Source organism: Carcharodon carcharias, chromosome 15 (genome assembly GCF_017639515.1).
Source record: "Carcharodon carcharias isolate sCarCar2 chromosome 15, sCarCar2.pri, whole genome shotgun sequence".
Taxonomy (NCBI): domain Eukaryota; kingdom Metazoa; phylum Chordata; class Chondrichthyes; order Lamniformes; family Lamnidae; genus Carcharodon; species Carcharodon carcharias.
In genome coordinates this window covers 1145761-1163606 of record NC_054481.1, presented here as the reverse complement: position 1 = coordinate 1163606, position 17846 = coordinate 1145761, and the positions used below count along the sequence as shown (strand labels likewise).

At 44.7% G+C, this 17846-nt stretch overlaps 1 protein-coding gene across 1 annotated transcript in view; it reads right to left on the bottom strand.

Moving 5' to 3' along the window:
- The window catches only part of gpr139 (G protein-coupled receptor 139), a 46080-nt gene extending 30158 nt beyond the window's left edge, over positions 1-15922 (bottom strand). Inside the window, exons 1-3 of the mRNA XM_041206152.1 lie at positions 15850-15922; positions 3947-4038; positions 1198-1285 (exon numbers count right to left, since the gene is read on the bottom strand). Coding sequence (XP_041062086.1) covers positions 1198-1285; positions 3947-4038; positions 15850-15922 — 253 coding nt within the window. The remainder of the gene's footprint in view (positions 1-1197; positions 1286-3946; positions 4039-15849) is intronic.
- Between the last annotated feature and the right edge of the window lie 1924 nt (positions 15923-17846).

The following is a 17846-nucleotide window of genomic DNA, read 5'->3' as shown; positions in this document are numbered from 1 at the left end:
GAATGAATGTCTGAGAGAAGAGAAGTTTGAGAGGAGATTCAATAGAGGTGTTCAAAATCATGAGGGGTTGAGAAAGAGTAGCTCGGGAGAAACTGCTCCCATTGGTGGAATGATCAAGAAGCAGAGGGCACAAGTTGAAGGTGAATGGGAAAGAACAAAAGGTGACATGAGAAAAGCAAGGTTTTTACACAGCGTGGTTAGGAAAGAAAAGTTGGCTTGTATTGATATAACATGTTATCACAACTCTTAAAATGTCAAAAAGTGCTCCCATGCACTGAGGTATTTTGCAATAAGAACATAAGAAATAAGAGGAGTTGGCCATTCAGCCCTTCGAGCTCACTCTACCATTCAATGAGACCATGGTTGATCTTCTACTTCAACACAATTTTCCTGCATTTTCCCTGTATCCCTTGATGTTTTTAATAAATAGAAATTTTTCAATCTCAGTCTTGAACATATTCAACAACTGAGCCTTCACAGCTCCCTGGGCAAGAGAATTCCAAATATCCACCATCCTCCTCTCAGTCCTAAAAAAACTGCCCCTATTTCTGAGATTGTGCCCCTTGGTTCTAGATCTCCCAGCCAGGGGGAACATCCTTCCTACATCTACCCTGTTGAGCCCTGTAAGAATTGTGTATTTTTGAATGAGATCACCTCTCATTCTTCAAAACTCCAGAGAATAAGGCCCAGTCTATTTGATTGTTCTTCATAGGACAATCCCTCCATTGCAGGAATTAATTTAGTGAATCTTTGTTGCACTCCCCCTATGGCAAGTATATCTTTCCTTAGGCAGGGAGACCAAAACTGCACAGAATACAACAAGTGATGGTTCACCAAGGCTTTATATAATTGCAGCAAGAAATCTTTATTCCTCTACTCAAATCCTCTTGCAATAAAGGCCAACGTACCATTTGCCTTCTTAATTGCTTGCTGTACCTGCATGTTCGCTTTAAGTGACTCCTCAAGAACAAGGAACCCAAATCCTTTTGAAGTTCAACACTTCCCAGCCTCTCACCATTTAAGAAATACTCTATTTCTGTTCTTTCTACCAAAGTGATTAACCTCACATTTCTCCACATTATATTCCATCTGCCAATTTTTTTCCCACTCGCTTAGCCTTTCCAAAGCCCCTTGAAATATCTTTGCATCCTCCTCAAACTCACACTTTCTCCTAGTTTTGTGTCATCTGCAAAATACCTTCAATCTCCACAGCCAAATCCATGATATAGATTATGAATAGCTCAGGACCAAGCACTGATCCCTGCTGGACCCCACTGATCATAACCTGTAAACCAGAAAATGGTCTATTTATTCTAAGTTTATACTTTTGGTTGTCTGTCCGTTAACAATCCATGCCAGTATAATCGCCCCAATTCCATGTGCTCTAATTTTATTTACCAACTCTTATGGGGGACCTTTATCAAAAGCTTTCTGAAAATCTTAATATACCACATCCACTGGTTCCCCCTCATCAATTCTGCTAGTAACAATCTCAAAAAACTTCAACAGGTTTGTTAACCATGATTTCCCTTTTATAAATCCGTGTTGACTCAGCCCAATACTATTATTTTCTAAGTGTCCTGTTATCACATCCTTTGTTGTAGATTCTAGCATTTTCCCTACTATTGATGTAAGGAAGCACATGAACTATTGTTATTTTGTTTAATTCAGCAATCCTTTTGCAAATTAGCTCAATGTGATTAGCAAATGCTCAATGGAACCGCTGGAACCTGAAGATAATATCTCAATTTAAAGTCTCAGTTGGAGACTGAGCCTCAATCAGGTGGTACCCACCAGGAGATGACATACAATCCCCGATGCACTCAGCTTCTTACATCTCAATCAATTAGCTCAGGATAACCAATTCTTTGATTATGAGAAGAGAAATTAGACAATGACAGAATGAAGCAACAGATCCGAATATCAGACCTATTCTTTTCACTAAACCATTTGTCCAACCACAGTTACTGTCTCATTTACTTTACCAACTGAAGAAAAGTTTTCTCTAAGGACATAAGTCCAGAACAGGAAAATGTTATTCCAATTATTAAGGCCATTCCATTCAGAATCCAGATATAATTATCCTATCAAAGCAAATCCTCTTCACCCATAGTCACAATGAGTACATCCTGGTCACTAGTTTAGTTGGACTAATGAATGCAGCTAGCACCCTTGTTTCGGGATGGCTGAGTTAGTACCATAGACAGAGTAGATCAGCAGACAGTTCTTATGTAGAACACATTCTATTTATTTACAAAGGAACTCAGCAGCTACACTTGTGTGCTTACAACTAAAACCCTCTCTCTACACTACAGACTCTTACTCTAGACTACTCACTACTGAATAGCGACGACTAAGGTAGCCCATGCTACTCTGCTATTGGATACTAAGATCACGTGATCTTCCATTATAACATTTTTCTCAAGGTATATTACACATCAGATTATCACACTCCTGTTTCAGGATGTTGTGGTGTTTAAGATTCATTCCACAGACTTAGCACAAAATCTAGGCTGTCATGTTAATTGCTATGAGATGCTGTTCCGATGGAAGTCCCATCTCTAAACAAACAGAGGCGCTCTCTGCCTCTCAGGTGGATATGAAAGATCCCATGGCACAATTAGGAAAAGCAGCAGAGTTCTCCCTGGTGTCCTGCTCAATATTTACCCCACAACCGACATCAGTAAAACAGATTCTCTGCTGATTAACACATTGCTGTTTCTGGTAACTTGCTTTTTGCCTATCCCTAATTGCCCTTGAGAAGTTGGTGGTGAGCTGCCTTCTTGAACCACTGTAGTCCATGTGATGTAAATAGACCCACAGTGCTGTTAGGAAGGGAGTTCCAGGATTTTGACCCAGCGACAGTGAAGGAATGGTGATATATTTCCAAGTCAGGATGGTGAGTGGCTTGGAGGGGAACTTCCAGGTGGTGGTCTTGTCCTTCTAGACGGTAGTGGTTGTGGGTTTGGAAAGTGCTATCCAAGGAGCCTTGGTGAGTTTCTGCAGTGTGTCTTGTAGATGGTGCACACTACGGCTACTGTGTGTCGGTGGTGGAGGGAGTGAATGTTTGTGAATGTGGTACCAATCAAGCGGGGCTGCTTTGTCCTGGATGGTGTTGAGCTTCTTGAGTGTTGTTGGGGCTGCATTCATCCAGGCAAGTGGGGAGTATTCCATCACACTTCTGACTTGTGCCTTGTAGATGGTGGACAGACTTTGGGGAGTCAGGAGGTGAGTTACTCATCGCAGGATTCCCAGTCTCTGACCTGCTCTTGTAGCCACAGTATTTATAAGGCTGGTCCAGCTCAGTTTCTGGTCAATGGTAACCCCCAGGATGTTGATAGTGGGGGGTTCAGTGATGTTAATGTCATTGAACGTCAAGGGGTGATGGTTGGATTCTCTCTTGTTGGAGATGGTCACTGCCTGGCACTTGTGCGGCGTGAATGTTACTTGCCACTTGTCAGCCCCGACCCTGATACTGTCCAGGTGCGGAATATTCTGCTCGTCTGGTAGGCACGTTCCCGACCCGAACAAGCGTAAACTAACTTGTGACGATGTCAGGCGAGTGTTGTGACATCATCGCGCACATGTGCGATATTTCGGTTGGTGGGTGCACCTGCCGACAATTAACAGGCCTGTTTAGACCATCACAGGACTCATTGAATGAAATTTAATTTCTTTGGATTTTCTGCAAAACCTCATCCATTTCAATCAGTTATTAAAAAAATTTTAAAAATTCAGACTAATTTCCGACATGTCTCTGCTCACGTGACAGAGTCAAAAGAGCAGGGACGTGTTATTAACATTTTTAACTTCTTTATTTTTTGTTTTCAAAATTCTTCAGGTCCCTGAGGCAGCTCTGTGCTGTGTGCAGACACTCCTCCCTCCCCCCACCCCGACAGCACTGAGCGCTGTGCTGCACCTTTCCCGCTGGCTGGGATTAACCAACCAAATCGTGGTCGGAGCCTGATTGTGGGTGGCAGTCGGCTCCCGGGTCCAGCCACCAAGCCAGCCCAACCACCAGGAAACCCCTGCCCAGGTCTTCAGAACAAAGAGCAAAGAAAAGTACAGCACAGGAACAGGCCCTTCAGCCCTCCAAGCCTGCGCCGATCATATTGCCCTTCAACTAAAACATTTTGCACTTCCGGGGTCCGTATCCCTCTATTCCCATCCTATTCATGTATTTGTCAAGCTGCCTCTTAAACACCACTATCGTACCTGCTTCTACCACCTCCTCTGGCAGCGAATTCCAGACACTCACTACCCTCTGTGTAAAAAACTTGCCCCACACATCTCCTCTATAGTTTTCTCCTCTCACCTTAAATCTATGTCCCCTAGTAATTGACTCTTCCACCCTGGGAAAAAGCTTCTGACTATCTACTCTGTCCATGCCACTCATAATTTTGTAAACCTCTATCAAGTCACCCCTCAATCTCTGTTGCTCTAGTGAGAACAATCCGAGTTTCTCCAACCTCTCCTCATAGCTAATAACCTCCAGACCAGGCAGCATCCTGGTAAACCTCCTCTGCACCCTCTCCAACGCCTCCATATCCTTCTGGTAATGTGGCGACCAGAATTGCACGCAATATTCCAAGTGTGGCCTAACCAAGGTTCTATACAGCTACAGCATGACTTCCCAGCTTTTATACTCAATACCCCTGCCGATGAAGGCAAGCATGCCCTATGCCTTCCTGACTACCTTATCCACCTGCGTTGCCACTTTCAGTGACCTGTGGACCTGTACACCCAGATCCCTCTGCCTGTCGATGCACTTAAGGGTTCTGCCATTTACTGTATAATTCCTACCTGTATTAGACCTTCCAAAATGCATTACCTCACATTTGTCTGGATTAAACTCCATCTGCCATTTCTCCGCCCAAGTCTCCAACCGATCTATATCCCGTTGTATCCTTTGACAATTTTCTTCACTATCTGCAACTCCTCCAACCTTAGTGTCATCTGCAAACTTACTAATTAGCCCAGTTACATTTTCCTCCAAATCATTTATGTATACCACAAACTGAAAAGGTCCCAGCACTGATCCCTGCGGAACTCCACTAGTCACAGCTCTCCATTCAGAAAAGCACACTTCCACTGCCACCCTCTGTCTTCTATGACCAAGCCAATTCTGTATCCATCTTGCCAGCTCACCTCTGATCCCATGCGACTTTACCTTCTGTACCAGTCTGCCATGAGGGACCTTGTCAAAGGCCTTACTGAAATCCATGTAGATAACATCCACTACCCTTCCATTGTCGATCATCTTTGTCACTTCCTCGAAAAACTTGATCAAGTTAGAGAAACACTACCTCCCCTTCACAAAACCATGCTATCTCTCACTAATACGCCCATTTGCTTCCAAATGGTAGTAAATCCTGTCACGAAGAATCTTCTCCAATAATTTCCCTACCACTGACATAAGGCTCACCTGCCTGTAATTTCCTGGATTATCCCTGCTACCCTTCTTAAACAATGGAACAACATTGGCCATTCTCCAGTCCTCTGGGACCTCACCTGTAGTCAGTGAGGATACAAAGATTTCTGTCAAGGCCCCAGCAATCTCCTCCCTTGCCTCCCTCAGTACTCTGGGGTAGATCCCATCTGGCCCTGGGGACTTATCCACCTTAATATTCTTCAAGACGCCTAACACCTCTTTTTTGATCTCAACATGATCCAGGCTATCTACACACTCTTCCCTAGACAAATCAACCACTAAGTCCTTCTCTTTGGTGAATACTGATGAGAAGTACTCATTTAGTATCTCTCCCATTTCTTCTGGCTCCACACACAGATTCCCACCTCTGTCCCTGAGTGGGCCTATCCTTTCCCTGGCTACCCTCTTGCTTTTTACATATGTATAAAAGGCCTTGGGATTTTCCTTAATCCTGGTTTCCAGTGACTTTTCATGACCCCTTTTAGCCCTCCTGACTCCTTGCTTAAGCTTCTTCCTACTTTCTTTATATTCTCCATGGGCTTCATCTGTTCCCAGCCTTCTAGCCCTTATGAATGCTTCCCTTTTCTTTTTGACTAATCTCACAATATCCTGCATTATCCAAGGTTCCTGAAACTTGCCGTACTTATCCTGCATCCTAGCAGGAACATGCTGGTCCTGAATTCTTATCAATTGACGTTTGAAAGCCCCCCACATGTCAGTTGTTGATTTACCCTCAAACATCCGCCTCCAGTCTAGATTCCTCAGTTCCTGCCTAATATTGTTATAATTAGCCTTCCCCCAATTAAGCACCTTAACCCGAGGATTCCTGTTATCCTTATCCACCAGTACCTTGAAACTTACTGAATTATGGTCACTTTTCCCGAAATGGTCCCGAACTGAAACTTCGACCACCTGGCCGGGTTCATTCCCTAATACCAGGTCCAGTATTGCCCCTTCCCTAGTTGGACTATCTACATATTGTCTCAGGAAGCCCTCCTGGATGCACCTTACAAATTCTGCACCATCCAAACCCCTAGCACTAAGTGATTCCCAGTCAATATAGGGAAAGTTGCTGCACATGGCCATGGACTCAGTATCTGAGGAGTTGCGAATGGTGCTGAACATTGTGTAATTATCAGCGATTATCCCCACTGACCTTATGATGGAAGGAAGTACATTGATGAAGCAGCTGAAGATGGTTGGGATGAGGACACTACCCTGAGGAACTGCTCCAGTGATGTCCTGGAGCTGAGATGACTGACCTCCAACATCCACAACCATCTTCCATTGTGCTATGACTCCCAACCAGTGGAGAGTTTTCTCCCTGATTCCCATTGACCCCAGTTTTGCTGGGGCTCCTTGATGCCACATTCGGTCAAATGCTGTCTTGATGTCAAGGACAGTCACTCTCACCTCACCTCGCGAGTTCAGCTCTTTTGACCATGTTTGAACCAAGGCTGTAATGAGGTCAGGAGCTGAGTGACCCTGGCAGAACCCAAACTGGGCATCAGTGAGCAGGTTACTGCTAAGCAAGTGCCGCTTGATCGCACTGTTGATGACCCCTTCCATTACTTTACTGATGATGGAGAGTAGACTGATGGGGCATAATTGGCCGGGTTAGATTTGTTCTGCTCTTTGTACAGGACATACCTGGGCAAGTTTCCACATAGCTGGGTAGATGCCAGTGTTGTAGCTGTACTGGAACAGCTTGGCTAGGGGCACAGCAAGTTCTGGAGCACAAGTCTTCAGTATTATTGCCGGAATATTGTCAGGGCCCATAGCCTTTGCAGTATCCAGTGCCTTCAGCTGTTTCTTGATGTCATGTGCAGTGAATCGAATTGGCTGAAGACTGGCATCTGTGATGCTGGGGACTTCTGGAGGAGACCGAGATGGATCATCCACTCGGCACTTCTGTCTGATGGTCATTCCTACCTTTACTGTCATAGAGAGCTGCATCTGTGGCAAGCAGGTTGGTGAGGATGAGGTCAGTATGTTTTTCCCTCACCACCTGCTGCAGACCCAGTCTAGCAGCTATGTCCTTTAGGACTCAGCCAGCTCGGTCAGTAGTGGTGCTACCGAGCCACTCTTGGTGATGGGCATTGAAGTCCTCCACCCAGAGTACATTCTGTGCCCTTTGCCACCCTCAGTGCTTCCTCCAAGTGGTGTTCAACATGGAGGAGGCACTGATTCATCAGCTGAGGGAGGACGGTACATAGTAATCAGCAGGAGGTTTCCTTGCCCATCTTTGACCTGATTCCATGAGACTTTATGGGGTCCGGAGTTGAGGTTGAGGCCTCCCAGGGTAAATCCCTCCTGACTGTATATCACTGTGCCCCCACCTCTGCTGGGCCTGTCCTGCCGGTGGGACAGGACATACCCAGGGATGGTGATGGTGGTGTCTGGGACATTATCTGTAAGGTATGATTCTGTGAGGATGACTATGTCAGGCTGTTGCTTGACTAGTCTGTGAGACAGCTCTCCCAATTTTGGCATCAGCCCCCAGATGTTACTAAGGGGGACTTTGCAGGGTTGACAGGGCTGAGTTTGCTGCTGTTGTTTCCGGTGCCTAGGTTGATGCCTGGTGGTCCGTTCAGTTTCATTCCTTTTTTGTGACTTTGTATTGGTTTGATACAACTGAGTGTCTTGTTAGGCCATTTCAGAGTCAACCACATTGCTGTGGGTCTGGAGTCACATGTAGGTCAGACCAGGTAAGGACAGCAGATTTCCTTCCCTAAAGGGCATTAATGAACCAGATGGGTTTTATGACAATCGACAATGGTTTCATGGTCATCATTAGACTTTTAATTCCTGATTTCTATTGAATTCAAATGTGAACCCGCGTCCCTGGCGCACTACCCTGTGTCTCTGGATTCGCAGTTCTGTGACAATACCACTACACTACCCCGGCTACAGCACCCCAGCCCCATGCTGTGCACACATATTGCCTGCTACTTTTCATATCCCAGTGACTATTCTTCAGAACAAGGACTTGTCTATAAAGCATTTTGGGAAGTCCTGAGGTGATGAAAAGTGTTCTATAAATAAATGAGGAAAACCATGTGAAATTCATGTTAGTGTTGTTAGCAAATTGGACTAATCTGAATATTGTGAAATTACCAGTTTAATGCTTTAGCTTTTTTCATAAATATTTTTCACAGTAACTTATTGGGAGTGACTGTATTGGGAGAATTTTATTTATTGATTTTGAATTTAAATTTGGATTTCTGCCTATTTGTAGTAAGTGATTGTGACTAACCCAGGATGCCCCTCAATTGGTCAGTGCATAATCACATGGTGGTAGCAGGGCTAACGTTGTACACCTGATGGAAATGCTAAGGTTCCCTGAATAAGGGAGCCCTGCTCGCTTCACGGTTTTGGACAATTAAGCTTTGTGATTGCTGCTGTGGTTTCTGTACACGTTCCCTGCAGCTCTGAAATGTAACCTCTTTCAGTTCGGACAATGGGATCCTTCACCTTTAAGGTGCTGTTACAGACCTTTCCCATTCAACCCTAGTCCCCATCTCTAGATCATTGAGCTGCCTATCGGGAAGCATGCTTTGTACCGCTTGTATATCAATTATATTAGAATTAGAAGCTCGGAAAGAAAATCAATCCTTCTCACACTGCCGCTGGTGCCCAGCTAACACACATCAAAATAACCCCCACAGTCTGTTAAAAACTTCATAATGAGAGGTGCTTAAAAAGAACTCATTGCACCCAAAATAAATCTGAATTTCTATGGAGAAATAAAAGACTGAACCAGGATATAGGACACCTGATTTCAGTAAAACTATTTTTTCTAGAGGGATAAAATTCAAATAAATATAAATAACTCAAATATAATTCAATTAATTCAAAACTGCAACGTATCAAGATTTTCACAGAAGTGTTTACTGTCAAGATAACCAGTGTTGTGCTGAAGACCGAGATAAACCTACCATTTTTCACACTTAACATGAACAGCTATTGAAAGAAATTACAAATCTCAGCCTTTGGAAAAGTGGCTGTATTTTTATGCAAAGTAAAAACTGGCAGCAACTGAGCAGTGCGAGAACACTGAAAAGTAAAAATATTCCCAAACCCATTTTTCTCAACCTCGCAGTGTTGCATTGATACCTTGGGGCATGTTTGTTCATAATAATGATTTACAAGGACTTAGCTAATGTGTGTAGTGCTGATTTAACGGGCAATTAAAGGATATTATGCAATTGCATGTCAGATACCCAATGAATATCAAGATCATGAATTAACAGCACCAAGGAAGCTTAACCAATCATGGGGGAAAATGTTCGACTCCTTGAGCTGGGTTTTACAGGGCACCATATTCCTCACCCCCACTGGGATTTTATCCTGTCGGGGGAGGCCAGTGTCAATTGTCCGGCCGGCAAGTTGACTGGGCTGGCCAAGGGTGGTGGTGGGGGAGGTGGGGTGTGGTGCCTTCCTGACAGGCTCCCATGTTTTCCCTTCTCCTCCCCTGTCCTGTCCACCCCTGCTCCGGCTTACCAGCCTGGCCCCAGAAAGACCCTGGACTTCCCTCAAAGTTGCCACTCTGTCACAGCTTGCTTCCCTTTGGGACACACTACAGTCCCAGCAGTGGCCATTGCTCCTGGAGGCTTTGCTGGGTGCAGAGACCTGCCAGCCATATGATTGGTTGTCAGATCTCTGAGGCGGGACTTTCTCCCCACCTGATGGTGTGAGAAGGTTGTGGGTTAGCCAGCAACGCGGGGGTGGCCTCGCTCCTAACATTCGCATCAGGGAAGGGGACCCCCAACCCCAGTGTAAAAGCCAGTCCCTGATTGGAGAGGCACAAATTTGGAATTGTGGGAGATTTAGAAATCAACAACATTTTGAAGGACTTTGGGAATTCTAGAGTCAGCACACAGAGTAAATGAGTAGGTGTTTCATAGTCATTTCCTATCAGTGGTGTTATTTTTTGAACATGATGATTAACAAACTCGACCACGTTCTGTCCATCGTGCACCAATGACATAGGCAGGATGAGGGAGAAGGTTCTGCAGAGTCAGAATGAGGAGCTGGGCACAAAATTAAGAAGCAGAGCCTCAAAGGTAGTAATCTCTGGATTATTACCTGGGCCACATGCAAACTGGCATAGGACAAATAAGATTAGAGAAATGACTGAATGGCTCAAGGACTGGTGTGGGAGAAGTGGCTTCCGATTTATGGGGCACTGGCACCAGTATTGGGGAAAGTGGGATCTGTACCTTTGGGCCGGTCTACACTTGAAGCCTGCTGGAGCTGGGGTCATTGTGAGCTGCCTATTTAGGGAAGTAGAGAGGGTTTAAACTGAATAGTGGGGATCAAGGGATCAAATTTGGGAAGATGTGGCAAACCAAAGAATAGAGACAAGGCAAGAAAGACGGGTATTAATATGAGAAATGATAAACAGACTGTGACAGGAAAGGGCAGAGAGTACAAATCTAAGAGTAAATCAGCAAATAAGGCTAGGTGCTGCAAAAATAATAAAAGAACAAAACTAAAGACTCTGTATCTAAACGCACGTAGCCTTCAGAACAAAACAGAAGAACTGATAACGCAAATAGAAATAAATAAGTACGATCTGATAAACATTACAGAGACATGGCTGCAGGATGATATAAATTGGGATCTGAATATTGCAGGGTCTGTGACTTTTAGGAAGAACAGGAAGTTAGGAGAAGCTAGAGGGGTAGCTCTGTTAATTAATGATGGTATTAGCACATTAGAGAGGAATGACCTAAGTTCAGGAAAGCAGGATATAGAAGAGGCTTGGATTGAGATGAGGAATGATAAAGGCAAGATGTCACTTGTGGGAGTGGTGTACAGGCCCCTAATTGTAACTACACAGTAGGACAGAGTAAAAAAGAAGAGACAATGGGAGCTTGTCAGAAAGATACAGCAATAATCATGGGGGATTTTAATCTACATATAGACTGGAAACATCAGATGGACAAAAGTATTGTAGATGAGAAGTTCATAGAATGTTTTTGGGGTAGTTTCTTAGAACAGCATATTCTGGAGCCAACCAGAGAGCAGGCTGTACTGGACCTGGTATTGAGCAACGAGATAGGATTAATTGATAACCTCCTGGGGAAGACATCCCCAGGTAGCAGTGACCATAATGTGACTGAGTTTTACATTCATTTTGAGGGAGGAGCGAGTGTGTCCAAGACTAGTATTTTAAACTTAAATAAGGGCAGTTATGAGGGCGTGAGAGCGGAGCTGGCTAAAGTGAACTGGCAAAGGAGGTTAAGGGATAGGCCAATAGAAGTTCAGTGGCAGACCTTGGTGTGCATGTCCATAGATCCCTGAAGGTAACAGGTAGATAAGGTGGTTAAGAAGGCATATGGGATAGTTGCCTTCATTAGCTGAGGCATAGAACATAAGAGCAGGGAGCTTATGCTGGAACTGTATAAAATGCTGGTTAGGCCACAACTGGAGTACTGCATGCAGTTCTGGTCATCACATTATAGGAAAGGTGTGATTGCACTGGAGGGGTGCAGAGGAGATTTACCAGGATGTTGCCTGGGCTGGAGGGTCTGAGCTATGAGGAAAGCTTGGATAGGCTAGGGTTGTTTTCCTTGGAGCAGCGAAGGTTGAGAGGAGACCTGATAGAGATGTATAAGATTATGAGGGGCATGGATAGGGTGGGTAGCAAGGCACTCTTTCCATTTGTGGAGGGGTCAATAACCAGGGGGTATAGATTTAAGGTAAGAGGTAAAAGGCTAAGAGGGGAGTTGAGAAGTTTTTTCACCCAGAGGGTGGTGGGAGTCTGGAACTCACTGCCTGAAAGGGTGGTTGAGTCAGAAACTCTTGTAACATTGAAGAAGTATTTAGATATTCACTTGCGTTGCCAAAGCCTCCAGGGCTATGGGCCAAGCGCTGGAAAATGGGATTAGTGTAGCCAGATCTTGGTTGACCGGTGTGGACGCGATGGGCCGAATGGCCTCCTGTGCTGTAAATGTCTGTGAGTCTATTTAAAGGGATATTTCAGATTGTACAGAATATATACATTTCAACGAGCAGGAAAAATTCCAAGGGGAGGGTCCACTATCTGTGGTTAACTAAAAAAGTTAAAGGCAGTTTCAAATATAAAAGAAGTTAGGGGAGGCAGTGGCTGTGGTATTGTCACTGGTATTAGTATTCTAGAAACCCAGGGTAACCCTCTGGGGATTGTGTTCATGATCCCACCACAGCCAATGGTGAAATTTGAATTCAATGAAGGTCTGGAATGAAAAGTCTGATGACTATGAAACAATTGGCGATTGTTGTAAAAACACATCTGGCTCATTCATGTCCTTTAGGGAAGGAAATCTGCTGTCCTTACCTGGTCTGGTCTACATGTGACTCCAGACCCACAGCAATGTGGTTGACTCTTAAATGCCCTCTGAGCGAGGGTGATCAGGGATGTGGGTGTTGCCCAGCCAGTGACACCCACATCTCAGGAACAAATTTTAAAAAACTTATAATTACGCAAAGACAAGTGGCAGGTCAGAAGATTGGAAAGAATGTAAAGAACAGCAAAGAATAACAAAAAGATTAATAAGGAGAGAAAAATTAGAGTATAAGAGAAAATTAGCTAGTACTGTAAAGATTGACAGTGAGAGATTCTATAGATATTTAAATAAGAAATGAGTTAACAAAGTGAGGGTCTGATAGAGAGTGCATCTGGGGAATTGATAATGGAAAGTAGAGAGATAGTGGATGAATTAAACAAGTATTTCGCTTGGGTCTTCACTATAGAGAAGACAAGTAACATCCTGGAAATAGCTGTAAACCAGGAAGTGGAAGGGAGGGGGGAACTCGGGAAAATTACAATCACCAGGGAAGTGGTATTGAGCAAATTGTTGGGGCTGCAGGCTGATCGATCCCCAGATCCGGATGGACTTCACCCTAAAGCCTTGAAAGAAGTGGCTAGTGAGATAGTTGATGCACTGGTTTTAATTTTCCAAAATTCCATAGATTTGGGGAAGGTTCCATTAGATTGGAAAATAGTAAATATAACTCCTTTATTCAAAAAGGGAAGGAGACAGAGAGCAAGAAACTATAGATCAGTTAATCTAACATCTCTCATAGGGAAATGTTAGAAGCTAATATTAAAGATGTTACAGCAAGGCACTTAGAAAAATTCAAGGCAATCAGGCAGAGTCAAATGATTTTGTAAAAGGGAAATCATATTTAACCAATTTATTGGAGTTCTTTGAAGGAGCCACATGTCCTGTGGATAAAGAAGAACCACCGGTGGATGTGCTGTACTTGGATTTCCAGAAGGCATTTGATAAAGTGCCACATCAAAGGTTATTGCAGAAAATTAAAAGCTCATGGTGTCAGGGCTAACATGTTGACATGGATAGAAGATTGGCTAGTTAACAGAAGCAGAGAGTTGGCATAACTAGGTCTTTTTCCATTGGCAGGATGTGAGCAGTGGTGTGCTACAAGGATCGGTGCTGGGGCCACAGCTTTTTACAAATTAGGTAAATAATTTGGATGAAGAGGCCGAAGGAATGGTTGCAAAACTTGCATATGGCACAAAGATAGGTAGGAGAGTAAATTGTGAAGAGAACGTATGGAGGCTACAAAGTGACACAGATAGGTTAGGTGAGTGGGCAAAGATCTGGCAAATAGAGTATAATGTGGGCAAATGTGAAATCGTTCATTTTGGCAGGAAGAATAACAAAGAAGCTTATTATCTAAATGGTGAGAGATTGCAGAGCTCTGAGATTCAGAGGGATCTGGGTGTCCTAGTGCATGAATCACAAAAGGTTAGTATGCAGGTACAGCAGGTAATTAGGAAAGCTAATAGAATGTTATCATTTACTGTGAGGGGAATGGATTACAAAAGTAGGGAGGTTATTCTTCAGTTGTACAGGGCATTGGTGAGACCAGATCTGGGCCTGAATTTTACCCTTGGTGGGCGTGTGTGATTGGTGGGCCTGGGAGGGTCTGGGAAATGGACCCCTGACTGCAAACGGCCCCTGATTACAATTTCAGGCTGGCTGGCCAATTAATGGCTTGTGTCAACAAACATCCAGGGAAGCTGCAAGCACTGATTTTCTTTCAGCTCAGATACAGGCAGGTTGTTTGAATAACTTGGCAGCCTGACAGTTACACAGGGCCTTGTTCAAATGGAAATGGGATTGAGTCCAAGTAGCCCTGCTGGGCTTGGGTTTTTCCCATGTCTGGCCCCCTTTCCCCGACTGACAAAAATAGGATCTGTCGGAAATGGGGATGGGACGTCTGAATCCGGGTTCCCGGCACCATTTTGGATAGACCCTGGAGTCTCTGTGACTCTGTGAAAATCTAGGCCTAAGACTGAAACTGAGATTGGAAGGCAAAACATCTCTGGAGACTAAAACTGAAGCCACATGAGAAGGACACAGAGCCAGAGCCCAGATGATGACCCCAGTGCAAGCTGAAGGAGACACAGGCTCGACCCAGCAGCTGAGAATAAGCAGCTGCAGCGGTTTCTATGTGATGATAAGATGGGTTGGTCCACAGCATCAAGAGCGAGTTGAGGAGGTTCTGGGCTATTTGTGCCCCTGGGACTCGGGTTGGGTGAGTTGCTGCTGTCAGTGGGAAATCCGATTAAATCCGAGAAGATGAGGAGCTGAAATTCTTCATGAGGAAGGCAAAGTTTGAAGGTTGCTCTGACTGAGGTTGATGACCTCAGGGTGACCAACCATCCCAGGATTTGATGATTTTTAATGAAGAGGTGATTATCCTGTGTCCCAAGTTTGATTTTGCCAGGACCTGTTTTCCCCACATTTCAGACCTTTAACGTTTGTACATGGACAGCAGGAATCTGCAAATTGACAACACTCCTGGCTGCCCCAATCGGACAGGTTCACCCCCACCCCCACCCCCTGCTCTTGTAGATTTGCCAGCGGCCCCTGCTCGATTGTGGGTGGAGAGAGGATGGGCAGCCTTGGGGGGCTGCTGGAGGTCAGGCGGTCTGGTGGAACGGCAGCCTGATGGGGGGCTGTGGGGTGGTCTGAGGGGGGGGGGGGGGGCTTGTGTAGTTGGGCAGTCAAGGGATGTGAGGTTGGCAGTGGGGGCTGGTGGGGTGGGTGTAGGGTGGATCCTGTGGGGTTTGAAGGGTGGGGGTGGGTCCCATAATGGGGTCGGGGAGGTGTAGTGCAGGATAGTCAGGGGTCCCATGGGGAAGTTGGAGGGTGTATTGGGGGGTGTAGTCAGGGGTCCCATGGGGGGTCGGGATGGGTCAGTACAATATGTACCCACAAGCTAGAATTGGTTTTAATTTTTGTAACTTTTTCTGGGTAACTGTTGCTGTGACACTGTCAGAACCATCCGAAGTTTGTCATTTAAATCAGAGTTTCAGATGGTTCCCAGTACAGGGCAACTGCCCATCAGGAATTTGACCTTCTGGGTAATTTCTGTACAGCCCTCCCCTGGGAACTTACGGTTGGAGTTGGTGGGGATCCCCAGAACATCTTTGGGACAAACCCCAAATACACTGCCCTGGAGTTCCGACATTACAGGCTGATGTAATTTATTTTTAAAACCAACACCAGTTTGCCTGTTAATTCATGTCTGGCCTATGGTGATTCTTGGATTTAGCGATGGTAATTGATATTTGCCTAGTTTGACTCTTGTATAGTAAAAATTCTCTCGTTTTAAAGTGGAGACTCTTATGGCTTCACCCGTACAGTAAATAACTGGGATTTTGGATTTCTTCCTTTTTGAAAAAAAGTTACTGGTCTCGACTGAAATCTTCACACTTTATGAAACGTTAGGCGTGGACAGGTGTTGGGCCTTGTCTGCTCAGGGTTTCCCAGTGGCCACTGTGACCCACGTTCCAGGGCTTTTGAGGCTGTTGTCAGGGAGCCAGGCAGCTCAACATTCACACGGGAAACTGGTGCAAACGGGAGCTGCATGTGGGGGTGTGACAGGCACCAGCAGCTGGTCCCAAATGAAGCTGATGAGGACCAAGGCCCAGTTTGTGGTGAACTTTAGGCCTCCCAGTTGGTGTGTGTGATCCATTTACAATAATAGGCCAGAACCAACTTCAATCCTGTTCATTCTCAATATAACTTGAGGATTCTGCTTTTAAATGTCAATCCTTTATTCAAAAGATTTGTAAACTCCCCATGGAGACTCAAGCCAACCTTGGCTGCCTGTGTATTTAAATAATGAGATATGTTTCCAGTTATTACTTAACATTTAATGTTTTGTAAAGTCTTCATTTCCTTATAATTATAGATTTCATAATGATGTAGCTAATTAAATGCATTTATAATTATATACAATTATTTGCGTCTAATATAAACACTTAGATAAAATTGGGAATCAAACAAAGCTCCAGAGACCTCAGCTGTCTGTGATGCACTATAATAACTCTCAACTGACAATTCACTTTTTACAAATGGAAATGTTGCCTCTCTCAGGAATTTATGAAGTTACCATTTAAAGTACAGGTAGCAAGTCCAAATTCGTCACAAATCAGCAGTGTATTCCAGAGATCGGTAAATTTATGTGAAAATAAATACTTCCTAACATCTAACCTCATTACCTCTGATTCTAGTCCTACTATTCCGAACTTTTTCAAAAATTCTAATTTTTAAAATTCAATAATGGGATGTGGGTGTCACTGGCTGGGCCAGCATTTATTGCCCATCCCTAGTTGCCCTTGAGAAGGTGGTGGTGAGCTGCCTTCTTGAGCTGCTGCAGTCCATGTGGTGTAAGTACACCCACAGTGCTGTTAGGAAGGGAGTTCTAGGATTTTGACCCAGTGACAGTGAAGGAACGGCGATATGATTCCAAGTCAGGATGGTGAGTGACTTGGAGAGGAACTTACAGCTGGTGGTGTTCCCATCTATCTGTTGCCCTTGTCCTTCTAGATGGTAGTGGTCGTGGGTTTGGAAGGTGCTGTCTAAGGAGCCTTGGTGAATTCCTGCAGTGCATCTTGTAGATGGTACACACTGCTGCTACTGTGCGTTGGTGGTGGAGGGAGTGAATGTTTGTGGATGTGGTGCCAATCAAGTGGGCTGCATTGTCCTGGATGGTGTCAAGCTTCTTGAGTGTTGTGGGAGCTGCACTGATCCAGGCAAGTGGGGAGTATTCCATCACACTCCTGACTTGTGCCTTGTAGATGGTGGACAGGCTTTGGGGAGTCAGGAGGTGAGTTACTCATCACAGGATTCCTAGCCTCTGGCTTGCTCTTGTAGCCACAGTATTTGTATGGCTAGTCCAGTTCAGTTTTTGGTCAGTTACAACTCCCAGGATGTTGATAGTGGGGGATTCAGTGATGGTAATGCCATTGAACATCAAGGGGTGATGGTTCGATTTTCTCTTGCTGGAGATGGTCATTGCCTGGCACTTGTGTGGTGTGAATGTTATTTGGTACTTGTCAGCCGAAGCCTGGATATTGTCCAGGTCTTGCTGCATTTGGACATGGACT